Source organism: Mus caroli, chromosome 5 (assembly GCF_900094665.2).
Source record: "Mus caroli chromosome 5, CAROLI_EIJ_v1.1, whole genome shotgun sequence".
Classification (NCBI taxonomy): Eukaryota; Metazoa; Chordata; class Mammalia; order Rodentia; family Muridae; genus Mus; species Mus caroli.
The window spans coordinates 2504381-2524984 of NC_034574.1; the positions used below are offsets into that span (position 1 = coordinate 2504381).

The 20604-nt window shown below is 38.4% G+C and overlaps 1 protein-coding gene across 2 annotated transcripts in view; it reads right to left on the reverse strand.

The window, feature by feature from the left end:
• Positions 1-20604, reverse strand: part of Cfap69 (cilia and flagella associated protein 69) — a 71567-nt gene that overhangs the window by 37152 nt on the left and 13811 nt on the right. For both annotated transcript variants that reach the window (XM_021163223.1, XM_021163224.2), the window contains exons 3-8: positions 20120-20185; positions 17272-17381; positions 14828-14904; positions 11269-11367; positions 3412-3561; positions 3153-3330 (exon numbers count right to left, since the gene is read on the reverse strand). In XM_021163223.1, coding sequence (XP_021018882.1) covers positions 3153-3330; positions 3412-3561; positions 11269-11367; positions 14828-14904; positions 17272-17381; positions 20120-20185 — 680 coding nt within the window. The remainder of the gene's footprint in view (positions 1-3152; positions 3331-3411; positions 3562-11268; positions 11368-14827; positions 14905-17271; positions 17382-20119; positions 20186-20604) is intronic.

The window sequence follows — 20604 nt, forward strand, 5'->3', positions numbered from 1 at the left end:
CTACATGATTTAATCCCATCCTGTTAAAGCCACCCAAAGCTTCTCTTTATTCTCAGGCTAGGTTCTCTCTTCTAGCAGGCTTCCCGGGGCTCTGCTGATATGTTCTTGCTCTCGCTGGAACCTCAGCTCTAAGCAGTCTGTTGTACTCTTCCACTCCCATCATACTCAACTTCTCTCAGTCCCCCCCACCCCGCAATGATTTTTACTTCTTTCCTATGGTGATGCCCTCTGCAAACATCTTTTCCTGTGACTCACTCCTAATCTCTGAGATCCTGCTAAGGTTACTGAGCACAAGGAAGCAGCAACAGGCTCAGTTCCAGGTCAGACTTCTTAGAAGACAGTCACAGATTTTACATCTTGGGACCCATTTGCAGTTTTCTTTGTAATAACGTTATATTTCTTATTTAGACATTCACTCTGCTTAGCTTGTGGTTCTGTGGGAATGACCTCAAAAGAGTGGAAGACAGCACCAATAGCTAGAGAAGAGCTAAGTCCTCAGTTTTGCTGAGATCTGAATGAAGTGGCTCACTTTTAAAAAGCTGCATCCTCATCAGTCGGTGTTCTAGTTTCTTTTCTGTGATAAAACACTGACCAAAGCAACTTAGAGGAGGGAATGATTTATCTGGCTTACACTTCCACATCACAGTCCATCACTGAAGGGAAATCAATGAAAGAACCCAAGCAGAAATTCGATGGCAGAAACCATGGAGGAAGTATACTGGCCGGCTCACTTATAGGCTCATGCTTAGCTAGTTTTCTTGTACACTCTAGAACCACTGAGCATTGGTGCTGCTCACAGTGAGCTAGGCCATCTTATACTAGTTACAATAAAGACAGTCGCTCACAGACATACAGGCCAATCTGATCTGACCAATCCCTCTCTGACGACTCTCTTTTCAGCAGTTAGAGACTGTGCCACATTAACATTCAAAGCTAACTAGGACAGTACTGTTGGTTTATTGGGTCACATGACAACAAAAAATACATTCATTCATATTATTCTAAAAAAAGATGTGATAACTTACAAAAATCTTTCATTATGTTTATTATACTTTTTTTTATCATGTATGTACTTATTTTTGTCTATAAATGTAAGAGAAGGTCAGTCCATTCTAGCTTTTAATTAAAAATTTACTTTAGAATATATATACATGTGTGTGTGTGTGTGTGTGTGTGTGTGTTTTGCTTTCAGGTGTGTCTTCACTACTGTACATGTGTGTTACCAAGGGAGGTCACAAGAGGGCCCTGGATCCCAGGAAACTGGAGTTATGAGTAGTTGTGAGTTGTCATGTGGATGCTGGGAATCAAACCTAGGTCCTCTGCAAAAACTTAACTGCAGAGCCATCTCTTTGGCTTTTATTTTATTTTATTCTATCTTTTAAAATAAGAGTCTCACTATGTCGCTCTGTTTGGCCTGGAGCTCACTCTTGAGCTCACAGAGACTCCTAAATTCTGGGGTTAAAGGTATGCTGCTTACTACACCTAAGCTTTAGTTATATTATTATAATCTCAGGCTGACCCAAGCACAACAGACAATAACCATGGGTTAAATAAGTAAATGACTTCAAACTTTTTTGAATACTTGTGCACATTTTATTGACAATTTTAAATATATAAATGGAAAGGTAGTAAGTACTAATCAGAAACCTAATGAATAAATAGTTCTAAAAGTATAATTTTTACTTTATCCATCTGTAGAGGCACAATTTATCTATGTAATAAGACACATTTAGAGCATCCTAGAGACAATCACTAGAGAATCCTAGTGATTTCTCCTGGGCATGGAGGCACATAGTTGTATTTAATTTCAGTTCTGGGAAGGAAAAAGGAGACCCTCAGCTATATTGCATGTTTCAGGTCAGTCTTACTACATAAAACCTATCTCAAAACTCACAATACAACAAAAATCTAGCTTCTTATCGCAGGCATAATGATTTCAGTCACTGTGTAAAGTTTACCATTGTGTTATTCAAATGCTGATTACTTTGCCCTCATATCTTGTTTCAATCTGGACATGGCTTTGTTATGCTTATTCTTAAAAGCTCCGGTCTCAAGACTGTGTAAACACTGCTCTTCATTAATTCTCTGCCTTGCCAATAAAAGCCCACAGCCAATACAGAGCTTTAGAGAGAATAAGTGAGACTTCCAGTTCTAGGCGGGGCAGAGAAAGGGCCAAGAAGTAAAGGAGGGAGCTGTGAGGGAGGTGGAGTAACTATCAGAATAGGAGAGCTGGATCAAGAAAGGATAAAAAAAATCAGGTAAGATGGGAAGGTTGTCTGGGAGTAAGTCTGACTAGCTTGGAAGTTTATAATGGAGTAATAATGGCTCAAGGCAATTTAATAAATCTTAGCCTTTCTATGTGGTTATTGGGGAATTAGCTAGCTAAGAAATACAGCCAACAGATTAATTTACTGATTACATTGTATTAAAAATAATTCCTTTTATACATTGTGCTCCATGTTGGGCATCAATTTGTTTTGGTAATTTTTATTAGGGGGGTTTGCTACATGCCCTTGTTGCCTTTAAATATCTATTAGGGATTTCTACACCACTTTAGATCATTTAATTCCCAGTTAAAAGACACAGAGACCTTTAGATTTATAATAAGCTTTAGAGCACTGGAACTGGGCAGATATCAACTCTTTCTGCAATTTTGTCTACTTCCCTGTGGTGATCCTGGAGATATCACTCGCCATGTTCCTCCTAGGCATTCCTATTCCAGAATGCCAGCCCCCAGAGCCATGTTCTCACAACCCACCTATTCCATGGTGATTTCCTTCCTTCCTCCTCTCTCCTTCTCATGGTCCCTACCTCTGACCCTAAGCCCAGGAATCTGCTCCTCCAACCCAACCTAGGCTGTAGGAATCCTTATTATCCAATCAGGGATAACGTGAGGGGCAAAGTTTACATAGCATCATTTGGTATGTGTTAGGATCTCCTCCTCAGGGGCAACCAGACTTTGAGAGCCAGTATTTAGTATTTGAATACATAGCAGCACCAGACCAACCCCCTACACCTTAGTATGGAGATTTCATGAAATGCAGCCTTCAGATGAATCAGAATTTAACTGAACACAGATTCAAAGTTGTGGTTCTCTATCATTGGCTATGCTTCAGGGCAGAAGACATTCCTATCTATCTACATGCACTTACAGCAGGCATTCCAAGTTACTAAGCTGTTGTATAATTTCCTCCTTTGAAGATTTTTCCAGTAAATTCCAAAGTACTTCTGATGAACGAAATAAAAGCTGTCCTGAGGGATCTGGGTCATTGAGGTGAGCACAGATTCTGCTGGCTGCTTGGGCTTTCACCATTAAAGTGCAATTAACTCCTGAAAATTAAATTTAACAAACTATTTATACTGCATAGTCTGTTAGAATGAAACATTTAAACTCAGTAGTGGTATACACACCAGAAGTAGAGAGATGCTGCAGGACTTTCAGAACCCAGAGTTTCTCGACAAGCTGATTCTCAAGCAGGAGTGCTGACTGGACCATTGCCTTTGCCAATCCACCGACCTCTACCATTTTAATCTTGTATGAAGAACTCACCTGCTGGTAGCCTAACACAGCAACATGGGCAGTTATTTCACAAAATGACCATTTAGTAAGAGAAACAACTTGGAAAACTTTTTAAAGGACATGTGACATTTATACCGTGTACATACAGGAATGGACAACGTTTTCTATAAAGGGCAAGATGGTATTTGCTTATTCTTTACAGGTTAGTAAGATTTGTCTTTCAAGTATTTAGCTCTAGATGTTGTAGCACAGTATCATTGCAAAAAGAAAGTCATAAATAATATGAAAATAAATGGACATGTTTGTGTGCATAAAATTTAATTTGCAGTAACTCTGGTTTTGTCCTGTGGGCCTCATAGTTTTTGGCCTTGAAATAAATGCACAGATTTTGGAAACAATCTTAAATTCTAAAAAAAACAAACAAACAAAAAACAAGAACCAAAACAAAACCAACAACGAAACAAACAAACAAATGCAACTATCTGCCAGTAAGTAGTACCTTTCTGTAAGGCCAAAGAGCATGGTGGACAAATACTGTACCTTTTCACTCTATGGGACAAAGTACCGCTTCAACTAGTTCAAAGGATAAGGATTACATCACATCAGTAGTAAATGAGAGGGGAGAAGGAAATGATTGTGAATACACAGCTATTTTAGGGCAGCTGAACAGCGCGACCTCACAAAAACTTCATTTTGCCATAGGTCCTACAAGACCCTATCACTTTTGCTGGTTGCACAGGTGCCTGCCTAACTATGTTTAGTCACAAGGATTAAAGAATTCACAGTGATGTGAAGCTATATTTTTATATTATGATCTCATTTATAATTTCTTGATATCTTGACCTTTGAAAACAACTAGATTCTTTAACCTTGGCATAGTTCTGAGTTGTCTGTCTGTGAGCGCCCGACTACCCTGAGCCCAGAACTGGCGCTGCTTATATAGGTCTAGGAGAGGCATGTCCACACCCGATTGGTTATGCATTCAGTACCTCATTTACATACCTCATTTACATATCTACACCCGATTGGTTATGCATTCAGTACCTCATTTACATGCCCCAGGCCAGGCAGTGACTCGGCAAAAAACTACTGCACATGCACACATTGGTTGTTTACCCAAACTTATGGGTGGTGGCCAGCGGTAGCCAGCGCCGCCCTGTAATGGCATATGTGGCTTCCCACATCTGTCAGTTTGCCTTAACTTTGAGAACTTGGTTTCTGAGCCATAGATATGCCCCTGTCTATTCCTGGGATGGGTTATGTAATTCTTTAAGAGATTTTTGTGTTTCCTCTTTGCCGTAGACCCTCTGGGTCCCTGTGTCTGTGTGGAACGGGGTCTCTCGATGCGGGTGGGCAAAGCGTGGATGAGCGACAAACAGACACACACAGGAGAGTTCCTGTGGAATCTGAGTGTAATTTTCGAATCGAGCCTCAGACTTTTTATGCAGAGGACAATAAGGAAGTTGGGTGACATATTCCCAAGGTACAATTGAGGTAACCGGAATCTTACATAAAACAGAGGAATGCAAACACAAAAAGTCTAACAGGAACCACCTGGGATAGAATTCATTGATAACAGCTGGGATCAACAAGGGCTCCACCTAAGATTTACTAATCTTAGAAGCCAGGGTCAAGGGCTTCGTGTCCTTGCCATAGTTCCTATTTTAGTCTCTTGTATAGTCCACCTTCCCCTTAGGCCATTGTAAATACATGTGTATGGGTGTAACTCTGCTATAGTATCTATTCTGGTTTCTCCTTTGGTCTAAAACTTCCTTCTTCCTTAGTGATAGTAAATTCCTGTGAAGGGCAGTGACCTAACTTTTACTCAAAGAGATATTGTAATACCAGGGACAGTACTGAATTCTAAGCCCAAGGTCTTGCTAAGAACGAACTAGGATTGTTAGAACACTGGCGGACAGCTTTAGCTATGTCAAAATTCAATCTTAAAAAGCACTTATGATAGGAAAATATTGAAAGAGAGCACGTGGATCCATACACTAGACTAACGCGAGAATGGAATGCAAGAATGAAAAATTACTGTATGGGTAGGGAACACGACTCCAGGAGGAGAACTTCCTTGAAACTCTTTTGCCTCATGAGTGACTTTTAAGCCTCTCAGTTTGTCCAGTTGACTCGACCGGAGCGTAGCACCTCTTTAAGGGCTGCTACCTGTTTACCTGCGTTCTCCTGTATTTCTTTAAGGTAGTTATTTATGTCCTTCTTAAAGTCCTCTATCATCACCATAGATGTGATTTTAAATCAGAGTCTTGCTATCCAGTGCGTTGGGGTATCCAGGGCTCTCTGTGGTGGGTTCTGATGATGCCAAGTAGCCTTGTTTTCTGTTGCTTATGTTCTTGCCCTTGCCTCTCGCTATCTGGTTATCTCTGGTGTTAGCTGGTCTTGCTATCTCTGACTGTGGTTTATCCCTCTTGTAAGCCTGTGTGTCAGCTCTCCAGGGAGACCAGTTCTCTCCAGGAGGAATCTGGTTATGGAGATCTGTGGCACAGGGTCAGCACCAGGGTGCAGATGAACTGGAAGGATCCTGTCCCAGGTTCCTCCTCAGTTCCTGTGTCTTGAGGGTTCTGGGTGGGTCCCTCTTGGGCCAGGTATTTGAGCAGAAGATATTCTTAATTTTAATCCTATCTATTTCTTTTGGTGTATGTCTATGGCAATGTGTGCCAAGACCCATGCGTGCTATGGCATGTGTGTAGAGATCAGAGGACATTCTTAGACTTGGTTCTTTCCTGTGACTCCATGAGTCCTGTTGACTGAACTCAAGCCACCAGCCTTGGTAGCAGACACCTTAATCCACTGAGCCATCTTGCCAGTTCTGTCTTCTTTCCTTTAAAAGGCATCACTATATTGCTGAGTTAATTCTAAGCTTGTGTTCTTAATCACAACTTCTCATGTATGCTTTAAGGATTTTGTTTTTCCATTTCCCATTTAGGAGCTTCTAGCTTGTTTACCTACAAATGTCATTTCTACATCAAAAAGCTAATAACAGATTCCATGTAACTGTCCTTTGAGTTTGCTTCCAGTTAAGCTGTCCAACATCTTGTTTTCTTTATCATTTCAACTCTAAATATGAGTTTAAAGTGACTGCTTCTGTTCTCACCATCCTTTCATAATGCTATAAGATCACCTTCATCAATAGATCTCAGACATTAACTACAACTTTCCAGGTATGACATTAGCGTGACTTTTTCATCCGTCATTACATTAGGATGGAAGGTTTTGTCACTTCATGATATATAGAGATGTTGTCATTTTAGGAGATGTTTACAAATAATTATGGTGTAATGACAGGGAGAAAATTAAATAGGGAACTCAGACTCAGGCATTTCTATCTTTCTTTCCCCTTTTCTCTACCTGTCTTTCTCTCTTAGATAAAGGGAAGGTGGTTGAGAGGAAAAGGGGAATATAGAAATATAAGAAATTATACAAATGGGGATAGGTTACTGAATCTACTCTTTAACCAAATAAAATTTATAGCTATCATCTTACATTGGTTGAGATCTTTAAATAGATGCAGAATTAAGGTTGTATGTGTTATACTATTATAGAATTTTGTGTAGCGATACAGATTTAAGACTTTCATTGGCATCAATCATTGTGTGTTGCTACAAAATTTAAGATTAATTTTGTTACAACATGACATATGTATAGTTCAACTCTTATACAGATATTATGCCTATGCAACTCATTTTAAAATACAAGGTTTAGTTACAGTCTATTTAATGGCTGCTATTGCAAACTGTTTAAAATAATTAAGTAATGCAAATTAATAGCCAAACTCATGGTCATATTAAATACTAGTTTAGTTACTTACAATAAATTTTTTGATGTTATTCAAATAGAAAATAGCTAAGAATTAACAATATCTGACAAATCAGATATGGTATAAATAGATAGATGGTCTTCAAAACCTCAGAGATCCACAGAATATGGCATTTAAAATTGTTTCATTATCATAAGATCTTTTGACTATGAGACAGGCCTGATCCAGACAGCACCCCATTCCATCTTAAAGAAGATGATGAACATTGAAGGAGCTGCATTGGGACTTGCTTCAACTGTAGCAAGCCAGAGAGTAGGCAAAGAAAATGCCCGAATTTCAATAAGGACAAATGAATGCAGGATAGTCCACTATTAAGCTCAGCTAAGATAGGGTAAGCAAACCCTTCATAATTTCTGCTTCATAAAACGTCTATCGGATATTCTGAGCCAGAAGGCTGACAATAGATGCTCCAATGTTATGGAGAATTTCCAGGTGATCAGATGTCTCTGTCATTTCTATAATTTTTGGAAGCTGCATTCCTGTACTTCCTCCTTCTCAGTTCTCCGATGGGATTGAAGACTAGATATTCATCGTCTTACTATAAATTTAAATTGTTTAGGATGTAAGAAGATTTTATAAGTCTAAGAAGATGGTTTTAAGTTGGTAAAACAAGTTAGAATAGAAAATGATTTAGATACAGAACTCTGAACTCACTAAGATAGGATAGATAACAGAATACTCTAATTTGTCAAATATATAAGGATTGGATATTTTAAATAGCTAAATGCTTTCATAACTGTTATAATTGAATTCAATTTCTATTAGCTAGAAAAAGCCTTTTATTGAACTAAAATCGGGAATTATACAGAGAATATCTTGTGTATTGTATGGATGCATCACTTGTCAATTAAAAACCCTATGACCTATGGCTTAGGCCGAAAGCAGAGGTGGAACACCTGGGAGAAGAAAGAATTCTGGGAGAGAGCCAGAGGCAGAAGATTTGCTGAAAAGATGTGACAAGATGGACACATGGTACCTAAGCACAAGTAACCAGACATGGGAGAATGTAGGCTACAAAAAAAAAAAAAAATGGGGTATTTTAAGTTATATCTAGTCAGAGAAGAGCCTAGCTATATGGCCAAGGTATTTGAAAATATATTTTGAGTCTGAGTCTTATTTCTGGGAGCATGGGACTGGGAAAAAGAACCAGGGCCTAATTTCAACACATGTATTTGAAACTAACTGTTGTGACAATCTCACAGTGTTTGATGCTTACAAGCATAAGGCTTCTCTGCAGTGTGTTCTTTCACACACTTGAAGGGAACATGCACATGGAAGCTTTTCACATTGTTTACGTGCAATAGCTATTTCTTGTGAGGCTATACCAGTGCCCGGCAAATACAGAAATGGATGTGTGTGTGTGTGTGTGTGTGTGTGTGTGTGTGTGTTGTGTGTCTATGTGTGAACCTCTCTTCTCCCTGGGGACCAGTTCACAAGGACAAAGTCGATGGACAGCCCCATATGTACCCAAGGAGCTGAAGGGGTCTGCAACCTACAGGTGGAACAACAATATAAACTAACCAGTACCCCCAGAGCTGTGTCTCTAGTTGCATATGTAGCAGAGGATGGCCTAGTCGGCCATCACTGGGAGGAGAGGCCCTTGGTCTTGTGAAGATCATATGCTCCAGTACAGGGGAATGCCAGGGCCAGGAAGCAGGAGTGGGTGGGTTGGGGAGCAGGCTGGGGGGAGGTTATAGGGGGCTTTGGGGATAGCATTTGAAATGTAAATAAAGAAAATATCTAATAAAAATGCCTTAATAAAAAAAAGTAAAGGGGAACAGTCAAAGGTTTTACAAATACACCTCACATTGCTTACATATCTCTCCACCATGTGCTACCAGCTATGTCTGAATGCCTGGCAGTCTCATATAGGCGTTCCCATTTTGCTTATTTATATATGGCTTCTCATCATGATGTACCCTTTCAATGGTTTGGAAACTCTGGGTTATGGCAATGGTTGTTTGTGTTCTTTACATTCATTTTTGTGGTTCCTCCTCTCTCTTGACACTCATCTATTCTAGTGTGAGCTGGCTGAGCTTTGGAGGCTACATTTGGAGATGAAAAAGCCAATGTCTACTTCTCCACAATGCAGGTTCCTCATCGTTTATGCCCTGTGGAATTCTCTTGTTCAGAATAAAACCTAGAGTCCGGCTCACCATTTCTCTACACTGATTACATTCTTTCATGTTCATAATTTCTCTACCATTTGACTTTTTAGGTTTCTTCTGAGGTTTTTGTGTTTGCTACAATGTTCTGGCTTTCTCCTTTTTGACATTTTCTACCTTCTTAGTGTCCTAGGTTCACTCCTTGGCTGTTGTCTCCTGCAGCCTGCAGCATACATGGGATCTTAATGATGGAGGTGCCAGACAAGGCTCTTCCTCTTTTTGAACCTTTCTAGTCTTTGGATCCTTTGAACCTCTCTTATTTCTTTGAGTCATATTTTCCAACTCTCAGTATGAACACTTCCCATAATGCTCTTCTTGGTCCCTTGCTGTTTACACGACTTATTTTTTGACTAATTCAACCACTGACAGGCTTAATTTTCATTTCTACTCTGCAAATTTTAAGCCTGTTTGTCTTCCCTGATGATCTTCATGTTCGTGCCCCCCCACCCCCCCTACACTGTGTTCTCCAGTCTGTGTATCTGAGATCTCACGCTGCATATTTAATTGTAGCAGCTGTGTTCTCATGCTAATTGTTACCCAAAACACCTGTTTACAATGCCCTGAACAAGGGCTAAGGAAGCCTGCCCACAGTTGGCTCTGATTGGGAAATAAAGTTGCCAACAGCCAATGGCTGGTCAGAGTAAAAGAGGCAGGACTTTTATATTTCCAGGACAAGGGATAAAGGGAAGAGGAAGGAGAGATTCGCCATGACAAGGATGCAGAGAGATCAGAAGTAAAGGCCAGCCGCCAACATATAAGAATCTGGGGAAGCGACCTCAAGGGCCACTTTGGGTCTAGGGAATCAAAGAGCTCTGGAGGGTGGCAAGAAGCTCGATCACCTGATGGGAGCTCTAAGCAGATTAACTATTCTCCGCTACATTTAATAATCTCCTTAAGTATTTCACTAGTTCAGATGTCTTCTCTTGTTCTCCTTAGTCACAAATTTCTAGACTACCATAGATTTACTTTTAACTATTTAAAACATATAAAATATAATTTATTTATTCTCTCTTACTATATTAATTGCAAATTATATAATCAATGAAGATAAGTATGCCTTAAATATTATATATACTCTTAAGACCAATGCTTGGTATAATCTTCTCATAAGTACACATTAAGATTTCCTTAGCTCTCTGGGCTGGAGAGATGGCTCAGCAGTTAAGAGCACTGACTGCTCTTCCGAAGGTCCTGAGTTCAAATCCCAGCAACCACATGGTGGCTCACAACCATCTGTAATGAGATCTGATGCCCTCTTCCGGAGTGTCTGAAGACCGCTACAGTGTGCTTACATATAATAAAGAAATAAATCTAAAAAAAAAAAAAAGCTTTCCTTAGCTCTAACATACAGAATTCTCCACAAACATTACAGAGAATGACACCAGCATTACTAACTTAACATTTACGTGGGGCGATTGATAGTGATGAAAATAATTTCATTTATAATTCTAAGTAATACTATTGGTGTATTACTTAGAATTATAAACTTGATATTCCTTTTCACCTGGGCCATAAATATTTACCTTCAAGATAAAAATTTGATATAAACTTCCAAACTGAAAAAAAGAAAACTTATGCAATTTTTAGAGATGAGGTCAAAACTATGCAAATTTGTTCTTTTTAGGTACTGAATCCATGAGCCCATTTGTTGAAAGTTTAGTGAAATATGAGATGATGTCACTTTTTTTTTGTTTGTGTGTTTCCCAAAGACAAAAATTATCATTGAAAGATCAATGAAAACTTACCTGGAATATGTTTCTTTAATGGTTCTGCATGATAGAAGTCAACAATACATTTACAAATTTGTATCCTTAATGCAGAACTTGGTATTTTCATTAACTCACCTGTGAGAAGGATAAAAGAGAGCAATGTATTAACATGTTATAAGTTTATTTTAAGATGTAAGCATATAATACTGATTATAGAATAATTAAGATCTCATCAGATATTCACATTGCATCATATAGTTGCATGTGTGATCTTATGTATGTTATGCATTACTTCATTTGAGAGTATATGTTGAAAGAGTTCTTGTTAGGTGTTGCTTTTAATATGAATTTTTACACAACCATGATTAAGTCCAAGAGAGAAAAGAGAAAATGAGATATGCAGTGAGTGTAAGAGGTGGGAAGTTGTTGCTGGCAAACAGTATGCTGTTTGACAGTTAATCCAAAAATAGTAAGTAGAAAGTACAGTGCAAAGGATAAGATATAGTAAATACAGAATCCCAGAGCACAGCGACCTGCCAATTCCCAAGTATTATGAACTTCAGATAACTAGGTTACTATTTTTTTTCAGATAATTAGCAATGAGGGCTTTGTTTATGCCATATTCACCACGAATAGGTAGATAATGATTTGCACTACAACAAATTATGCCTTCAATAGGGGAATAGAATTTTTTGGATCAATGATAGATTTATAGAACCATCATCTTACACATGTTCTATTGTTGGGTGAAATGAGGTGATACAGTGCATGACAGTATATGTGAACATACATGCACATGTGACTACATAATACTTTGAGTCTATTATTATATATTTGGTATCTCAATCATTTCAGCCTGTCATTTCCAGAAAGAACAGAATGATACTAATGGCATAGATACTGAAGTCAAGTTATCCGAGATTAAATTCTGGCTCTGCTACAAAATCCCTTTGGTACCTTGGTTTTTCCATCCATAAAAGAGGCATAACAGTTGCTACATTTAAGCATGCTATCAAGATTTATTTCGTATGAGACAAGGGCTGAGAATGTTTAGCATATCATTAAGTGCTACATGTGATAGTTACTGTTAGATAAAACATAGGTCAGTGGTCTTTCTAACTAGACTCAGAGATTTGTGCTCCACGGTGTACTTGTTTCTTAATGTTCCACATTAGCTTTGCTCTCAATTTGCTGGCAGACTAGCAGGAAGGAATCTGGGGCAGTCTTTGGCTCAAAGGCAATAATTTTATGTTCAAGTTTTCTGGGTGAGCATGAAGGACACAGGATTTCTTTTCCTCCATACCTATACTACTACTACTGAGTTCAATTGGGCTAACTCAATAATTTAAACTAGACTGCATTCACTCATTTGAAGTTCAACAAGAATGTCCCCTCAGGAGAATCTGAAGAAAATCTGCAGGGCTCTGCAGTGACCCATGCTGTCTGGATACCTAAGGACAACCAGAGTCAGCAGAATCAGTTTTAAGATTAAACTGGTTCAGATTGGATTCTCTGAGCATAAAAGAATAAACAGTTCTTTTAAATCTGGGCTTTCATTTGGGCCTCATGTAATATTCACTTCCATCAAAGTGGACATGTGTGAGGGAGCACGGGGACAGGGGTAACGTACAAGGCAGGCCTCCTTCTTGCTTTAGCACCATCTCCTCCAGAAAGCTGACCCTTACTAATAATGTCAAGAATATCTCCTTATACATCATGTTGGAAGCTTCATTTGGAGTGAGAATGTCAGTGTTTTTAAAAATAAAAAAATAATAACAATAACAGGCAAGAGAGCAATTAAACTAGCCAAGCAGGAAGTATGTAAACTTTCATCTGCTTCTCCATCTTTTCAGCTCCCACAAATTCAGAATATTTCTTACAGCTTCCTGATTAGCATTTTAAAGCAGAGTACCAACTTTTCTTCTTATTTATCTCCAGAACCCTTCTTGAGAGTGAGAAACATCTACGCATCATTAGAAGAAAGCCTAACACTTACATGGTGGAGCTGCAGGTTCTTAGTAGCTGTCATGGACGTATTTTATACTTCACATTGTGTATTTTCATTTACTTCATGTTTCCAGAAATTAAAAAGGCACTAGACAGGGAAGTATCTGCACTACCTCATTAGTGATGTAAGAAGCCAGGAGTTCAGACTTTGCCCAGTGGCAATGCACTATTACTAACAGGTGTCAGTAAGTAAAGAATAATGGGAGGGCAGGACATGGATTATTCTAGAATGTCTGCTAGTTTTCTAGGAGGCAACATTCTAGAGTAGCAGGGCCAACAGGGACACTTAAAAAATAATATTACCAACAAAATCTATTTTTAAAAAAAATATTAGCATGTCATGTTTTAGAATGTCTTCTTCCTATTTAACATTTTCTTGTATGGGGAACACTTGGAAAACAACTTAAGAGAATAGTTTTAAAAGTTTACTGATCATTTATCTATTATTTCACTTTTATAAATAAAGACATAAACTAGTAACTATGAATTTAACATAATTTGTTTGGAAAACATATCATCATGTCCCAGAGGCTTATTATCAGAAAATGTTGTTGGTTTTTTTCTGTTTCACTTTTTTTTTTAAATTTATTTATGGGGCTGGAGAGATGGCTCAGCGGTTAAGAGCACTGACTGCTCTTCCAGAGGTCCTGAGTTCAATTCCCAGCAACCACATGGTGGCTCACAACCATCTGTAATGAGATCTGACGCCCTCTTCTGGAGTGTCTGAAGACAGCTACAGTGTACTTACATATAATAAGTAAATAAATCTTTAAAAAGAAGTATATATGGTTCCAAACAGTCTCTTATTTTAAAAAAGTTTATTTATTTTTATTCTTTAATCCCTCTTTTATAGTCCAGACTTAATCCCCCTCCTTGTCTGCCCCCCAACTGCTCCCCATCCCATACCTCTACCCCTACCCCACTCCACCAGGAGGCCTCCCCACTCCCTGGGGCCTTGAGAAAAAAATTTTTTATGATTGCATTTCTTAGGAAATTATTTTCTTATTTCTAAAAAATGAAAATAAATCTAGATACAAATGCATACCCTTTTATGACATTTTTCATATTTGATTTTATTTAAAAGTTTGGAGCACACAGTGAACAATGTATGTGAACTCAATGGTTTCAGCAGCTAAGCATAAGCTCAAACGTGAAAACACTTTTGTGCTTACTAAAAGAAGACTGCAGATACTTGGTGGGAGTTGGACATGAGATTCCATCCCTAGTTATGTAGCTGTTGGCAATTGATAGCTGCTGGCAGAGGACACTGGTTTCTCTAAGAGTGAAGGCTCCAGTGAAAGCCCACCTGCTCGAGAATATTTGACAGCACAAACTGATCTTGATGGGAACAAAAGGACAGTCAAAGTTGGGTGTAGATCCAAGGAAAGTTAGATGAGGGGTGAATATGACCAAAAGATGGCATATAAACCTTTCAAAGAACTAAAGAAAGGTTAACAAACACACAACTAAACTATACATCAAGTTTTTAGAAATCCGGCATAAAAAACAGAGGGGGCTTTGCTGATATGAAACACCTCAGGAGCTCTTTCCCTCAGATTGGTCCCCACCTAAGACAGTCTTAACTCACCCAGAAGTGCAAATGAATTAGCAGTATCTTCAGTGTAAGTTATTTCATCCGATACTTTCTTTTTCAAAAATGGCAAGCTTCAGTAAGAATGAAGAACGACAGAGTAATTTTAAATGGATTCCATGGTTGATACATCCCTTACAAAAGGTGAAATATTTATATTCTAAAGAATAAGGGATATTCTCTCTTAGCCTATCATATTCTTTAGTATAGAGAACCAAAAACAATAAAAATGAAACTTGTATTTCTAACTAATCAAGCAGAGATTAAACAAAATACATTGGTAAAAGTAACAAGATCCAGATGATCTAAGAAAGTAACCTCACATCACTCTTAATAAAATCCTTACAAATCATGCTGCTGGTGGCAAAGTCACTGTGCACTGCAATTGGAATCAGAACTAGGAGAACTCAGCTACAACTTAGAAATGCCTAATGACTTTTCCTGAAGTTCATAAAGCAGGAGTTACCAAATTCATCATCAATCTCTTTCCAAAGGCTAGTGCCTCCTCCTTATTAATCGAATTAGCAACTATTCACAGGAGAACAGAATACTTTTGGAAACAATAATTCAATTTTGAAAATATTAATTATATTAGAATTGTAATTCACAGTTACTATAACCAACAGTATCTGAAATACTTATGTGTTAATCATAAAAGATCAAGCTTATGATTCCCAGGTCATTAGACTAAATGACTTCTTAAAACAAAATGTAAACCATTTGAATCTCCGTGCTGTTTGAAGCATGACCTATTTGTATATACAACTTCCAAGTCAGGTCAACACATTTATGACATCATTGGACAGTGACATTGAAAGTGATCATATGAGGATGTAGGCACACTTTTTTCCTCGTATTGGAAAGTAGCTGCAAATAGCAACTAAAAACGACCATATGTGGGCACAGAATACACAAGTTAATTTGAATTTACAAGTATATCAAGGCAAGCTACAAAGAGACTATTTTTTAATTTATGTGGGGACTCATTCCTGTTCTTTTAGAATTAAATTCAAAGCAAATAATATTATCATCTAGTTAACTGATGGACAGCTAAAGATTTCAAAACAAACACTCTAAATATCTTGCCCCAGTTTTACATTTTTTCTACCAAAGGGGACTCCTATAGATGAAGTATTGGGGGGCTGGGGGTTCAACCCAAAAAGTTATGCAGGAATTAGGAATGTGCTCCTGGCATAATGGAAAGAGCAACTAGAGACCAAAGCAGAAAATGTGAAGTATTTTCAATGACTTAATCTCCAAAAAAATCTTGAGAAGACAATCAAATGAGGATTGGGCCTAGTGAAATGCTGAATATAGGTGGAAATTTGAAATGTTAAAAAAATAATAATGTAACTAATTTACAAAGGAGGGAAAGGGAAGAGCACAGCTGAAAAGCTCTGTGAGGTTACACAGCGAGGCATTCTGCAGACTGAACCAGCTGGATGGAGCAGACACTGGAGGGAAGGCTGTGAGCCCAGTCCTTTAGAACCTGCACAGCTCCACGCACAAAAGGGCAGTTTGTAATACAGTCACGTAGCAACACAAAAAACTTCTAGTCTGTTTGAAAGCACTAGAGCAATAATTTATTTCTTTGTATTATTTTTCATTATTTTACTACGATGTCAAAGAATTGATGTAAATGGCTAAAGAACTCTGCTGCTAAATATAAGAGTTGTAATGTGTACACACACACACACACTAATAGTGTCACTTTGTTATTTAACATATTAAATTGATAGGCTTAGAAGATGAAATTGTCAAAATGATTTCTTTCCAACTTTAAGAAATCTCTCCTTCAGTGTATTGACTTGAAAGTGACTATTTAAACATATATCTACATCAGCCACTATGTGGCAGCAAAGAAGCATTTATAAGTGTGAGTGTCTACATAGACATAAGTGGGGACATTTGATCTATTTGTACATAATATATGTATACACACATATATGTAGTTTCCAGAATTGGTACAGAAACTACAATAGAGGAGCATAAGGCATAATAATTTTATAACTCTTACCTGTAATTTATGTTCCCATACATACCAAACATAATTTTTCTTCCTCATTAAAATGGCAAAATCAAATGAAACATGACCTAAGAATAGACTTTTGAGTGTCAAATATTTTTAAAGAGTAAAAAGAACGCCAAACTAAAACTAAATGCCTTTAAGTTTATGTAAAGATTCTCTCAAAGCAGGACAGCCCTTTGGTTTCATTTGCTGCTTACCAATCATGTAAGCCTGACTACATATCAGAAAGTATTTTATATATACTTATAATTTCTATAGCGATCTGTAAAATCTGAAATAGTAATTGTTCAAATCCTGTCACCAACTTATATAAGTTTTGCTTTTTATTATTTTGATACTCTATATCTCTAACATCTTTATAATACAAAATAGAGCATATAGCACAAAGTAAAGTTAAAGAAAAACAACTTACCCACATAATTTTATGATGTCAGATGCAGGTTCTACAAAACAGGGCTGCTTTTCAATTTTTTCAGCACACAGACTCAGAATTTTAAAAATCTGTGCCAAATCTCTTAGAGGCTTTAATATTTTTGTTAGGAAATAAAGTTATCATTAATCTATAAACATATTTTAATAAGAATTTACCCCAGAAAGTTTACAAAATCCTATCTATCTTGTCAAGTGTGGTGAGTTTTAGTTTAATTCGTTTGAAGTCTAAAGAGGACTGTACTTTTAGCAACATTATATTTTTCATCCCTTTATATCAACCACAACACAAACAAATACAGCTTAAATCCTATTTTAATGTTGTACTTTATTTTTTCAGATCCATTTTCTTCTAATTAGCATTAAAATTGTTTGAGATTTTTATTTCACTTAAAGCTGACATAAAAGCAAAATGTATTTCTAGAGCTTCAAATAATAGCATGTTTTATTTTGCCTGTTTAAAAGACATTATTAATACAAAGCCAGATATGGTTGAGTTTTGTTTGATGACTAAGACATCATTTTTCTTATGACTGCAGGCCCCAGACTGTCTCAGGAGCTTCTTGGTCAGGGAGGGGACCTCCTTCAACTCCCTCTAAACTGAAGCATCCATTCCTATAAGGAGAAGAGGCTCATGTGACTCAGGAAGTAAACCTTACAAGTCTTGGAAAGCTGGCATTTACGACTGGGGAGCTGCACATAAGTTAAAGGATGTAGCATTGTGAGCTCTCATTGCTATTAACAATGGAGAGTGCTGTTTAGTGATGCATCTTTCTCTAAGTCATCCATGTTCCTGTAAGTTTTGCCAATAAAGTCAATATTTTGCTAACTTAGACTTGGGTAGACTGTTAACTTGTTTTTTAATCTGTGCCTTATCAGAGTTAAATAGGTTCTGTTCATGTCTCCCCAGGAAAAATTACATAACATACTTGGTGTCTGAAGAGGGACAGACAGAAGCAAAGAAGAGTTGGGACAGAATGATTATATGGCCTTTGCAGTGTGTGATGAGACATGCATCTATGACTGATCAGTTTGAAGGCAGAGCCCAGGAGAACAATCCCAACAGGGGTTCTTTTCTCCCTGTGGTAAGGGGTGGTGTGCCTCCTTGCTTCAGTGGTGGCTCCATACTCCAAGATGGGTGACAGGGCATGCAGACAAGGTTGAGATGTCTCAAAGTGGAATATCTCTGGGGAATCCCAGTTTGGTCATCTTCTTTTATGTGATATGGGAATGGGGATTCTCTTGGTGACTGGAATTCAAAGTGTGAGTATGTATACACTCTAATAACAGTTCAAAGACTAGAGACTGTATGGCAGTCCCCCAGGTGACAGTCGGCAAGCTGTGGTGACCTCTGTATGCCCACTGCTATATATAATAAGATATGTAAAAGAGGCATACATGGCAGACTAGAGGAAAGTCTTGTTTTAAGGAGGAATTACAATGGGACAGGACAGAAAACTGTCACCTTCCGTGTTAGCCTTTGATATGGTGAGTATCCCACTGCACTCATTCTAAGCAGCTGCAAATGACCAGATTCAACCAGGAGGTATAAGTCATGACAAGGAGATGGAAGGGAAAGAGAGCTGTGCTGGAAAGCCCTTCATGGCGTCCAGAAGCCTAGAGCTTGGAAGAATCCAGCACTGAGGAGGACAAGAACCAATCAGAAGTGATGGTCCATGATTCCCCTCAGGTCTGGCCTTTAATAGAGATGAAGGGAAAATCCACAACACAACACATTGGTTTCCCTTAGGTTTAGAGAGTTGGTAGCAAGCAGCTCTACTTCTGAATACCTTTTTAATAGGCTGGCTTTAGAGGTTGTATGACTTTACAAAGTGATGAAGTATCCCTTCCCAGGAAGCTGTTATGAGACTTTTCCTAGGAGATGTGCACAGATTTGTTTACTTTAGATAGGGCACTGCTAACAGATTACAGGAACAGTTCTCCGTAGTCTAGCTTAACCAGTGAGTTTGTTGTGACTATTTGCACAATTGCACATGAGCAGTTGCTTAAGAGGAGTATAGATGACTCAAAGGCAGCTGCAGCACTGCAATGCATACTTTATCTTGAGTCATGACTCATAGAATCTGTATCCCTGGAGTTTCTCACACAGCGTGTAGGCAGCTTTCCAGTTGGAGAGTTTCCTCTTCTCAGCAGTTGTGTATCTCTAATATAATCTTGGAGAGTGAGTACATGAATCTTGTGAGTTTCTGCTTTCTAAACGTTCTGAGTTTTGCTTACTTCCTGAGCCTCAGGAACCTCTGTCCCTTCTCCAGGAAAGAATGCATCAATTAGAAGGAGAGTCTATGCAACCCTGTGGCCCCTCCCCCGCTCCAGCTCCCACATTTCTTCTGCTCTCCTCTGCACTTCCCCACAAGCCTTGGAAGGGGTGATATAGATGCTTCATTAGTCTCCTTCCTCTGGGGCAGAGTATTGAGCAACTATGCCTGAGCAATAGTCAAGTCATCTCAGAAGTTTAATATTTTTATGAGTCTCAAGAACAACACCCACCACAAAGAGAAAGTATTCCTTCCTGATTGAGACTGACAACAGTAGCCATCTATAGGTATAAATGTTTAAAAGGCAGTTTAACAAGAAGATTTCATCTGTTCAACAGGACAGGACAGCAGTAATTACATACCCTCTGAGACCTATGACCTCTTTAGACATGGGCTTCCAGATGGGAATCCCTTCTCTGATTCTTACAAACAAACAGGTAATAAACTTACATGGCTTGTGAGTCCTTGTTACTACCACCATAGGAAGGGATCTAGTGTATTTTTTTAGTGTTTCCAGAGTAATGAAATGAACACACCCACATACATAAAGGATACAAATCCATTCTGATAGCAGTGTATCAGTTTCTTGATATAATTAAGTTGTTTTTCTTCTGAGACATCCTAAAACAAATGGTCTGTTAGTTCTTTTGTGCTATTAAGTTAGCTAAGATTTTTGAAAAATTTATTCAGTGTATAAAAAAAAAACAAGCTCCCTGCACCTTCTGTAGGGGCAAATCATCAGCTTGTTTGCTCCTCTGAACACCCCATAGTCTGAAGGCCTCCAGGAGATCTGCTGCACCCAGGGCAACAGGTAAGGGACCCTCCCAAATAACCACAGCAGCTGGAACCCTGAGGAGCCCAATGGGCTTGAGACCCATCCCCTCCACTTGAACTCCACCTCCCTTCCCAGGAGGACAGATAATCAGCTTGTCTGCCCCTCTGAAGACCCCACAGTCTGAAGGCTTCCCAGAAGATCTGCTGTACCCAGGGCAACAGACCTCACAGTCTGAAGGCCTCCCAGGAGATCAGCTCTACCCAGG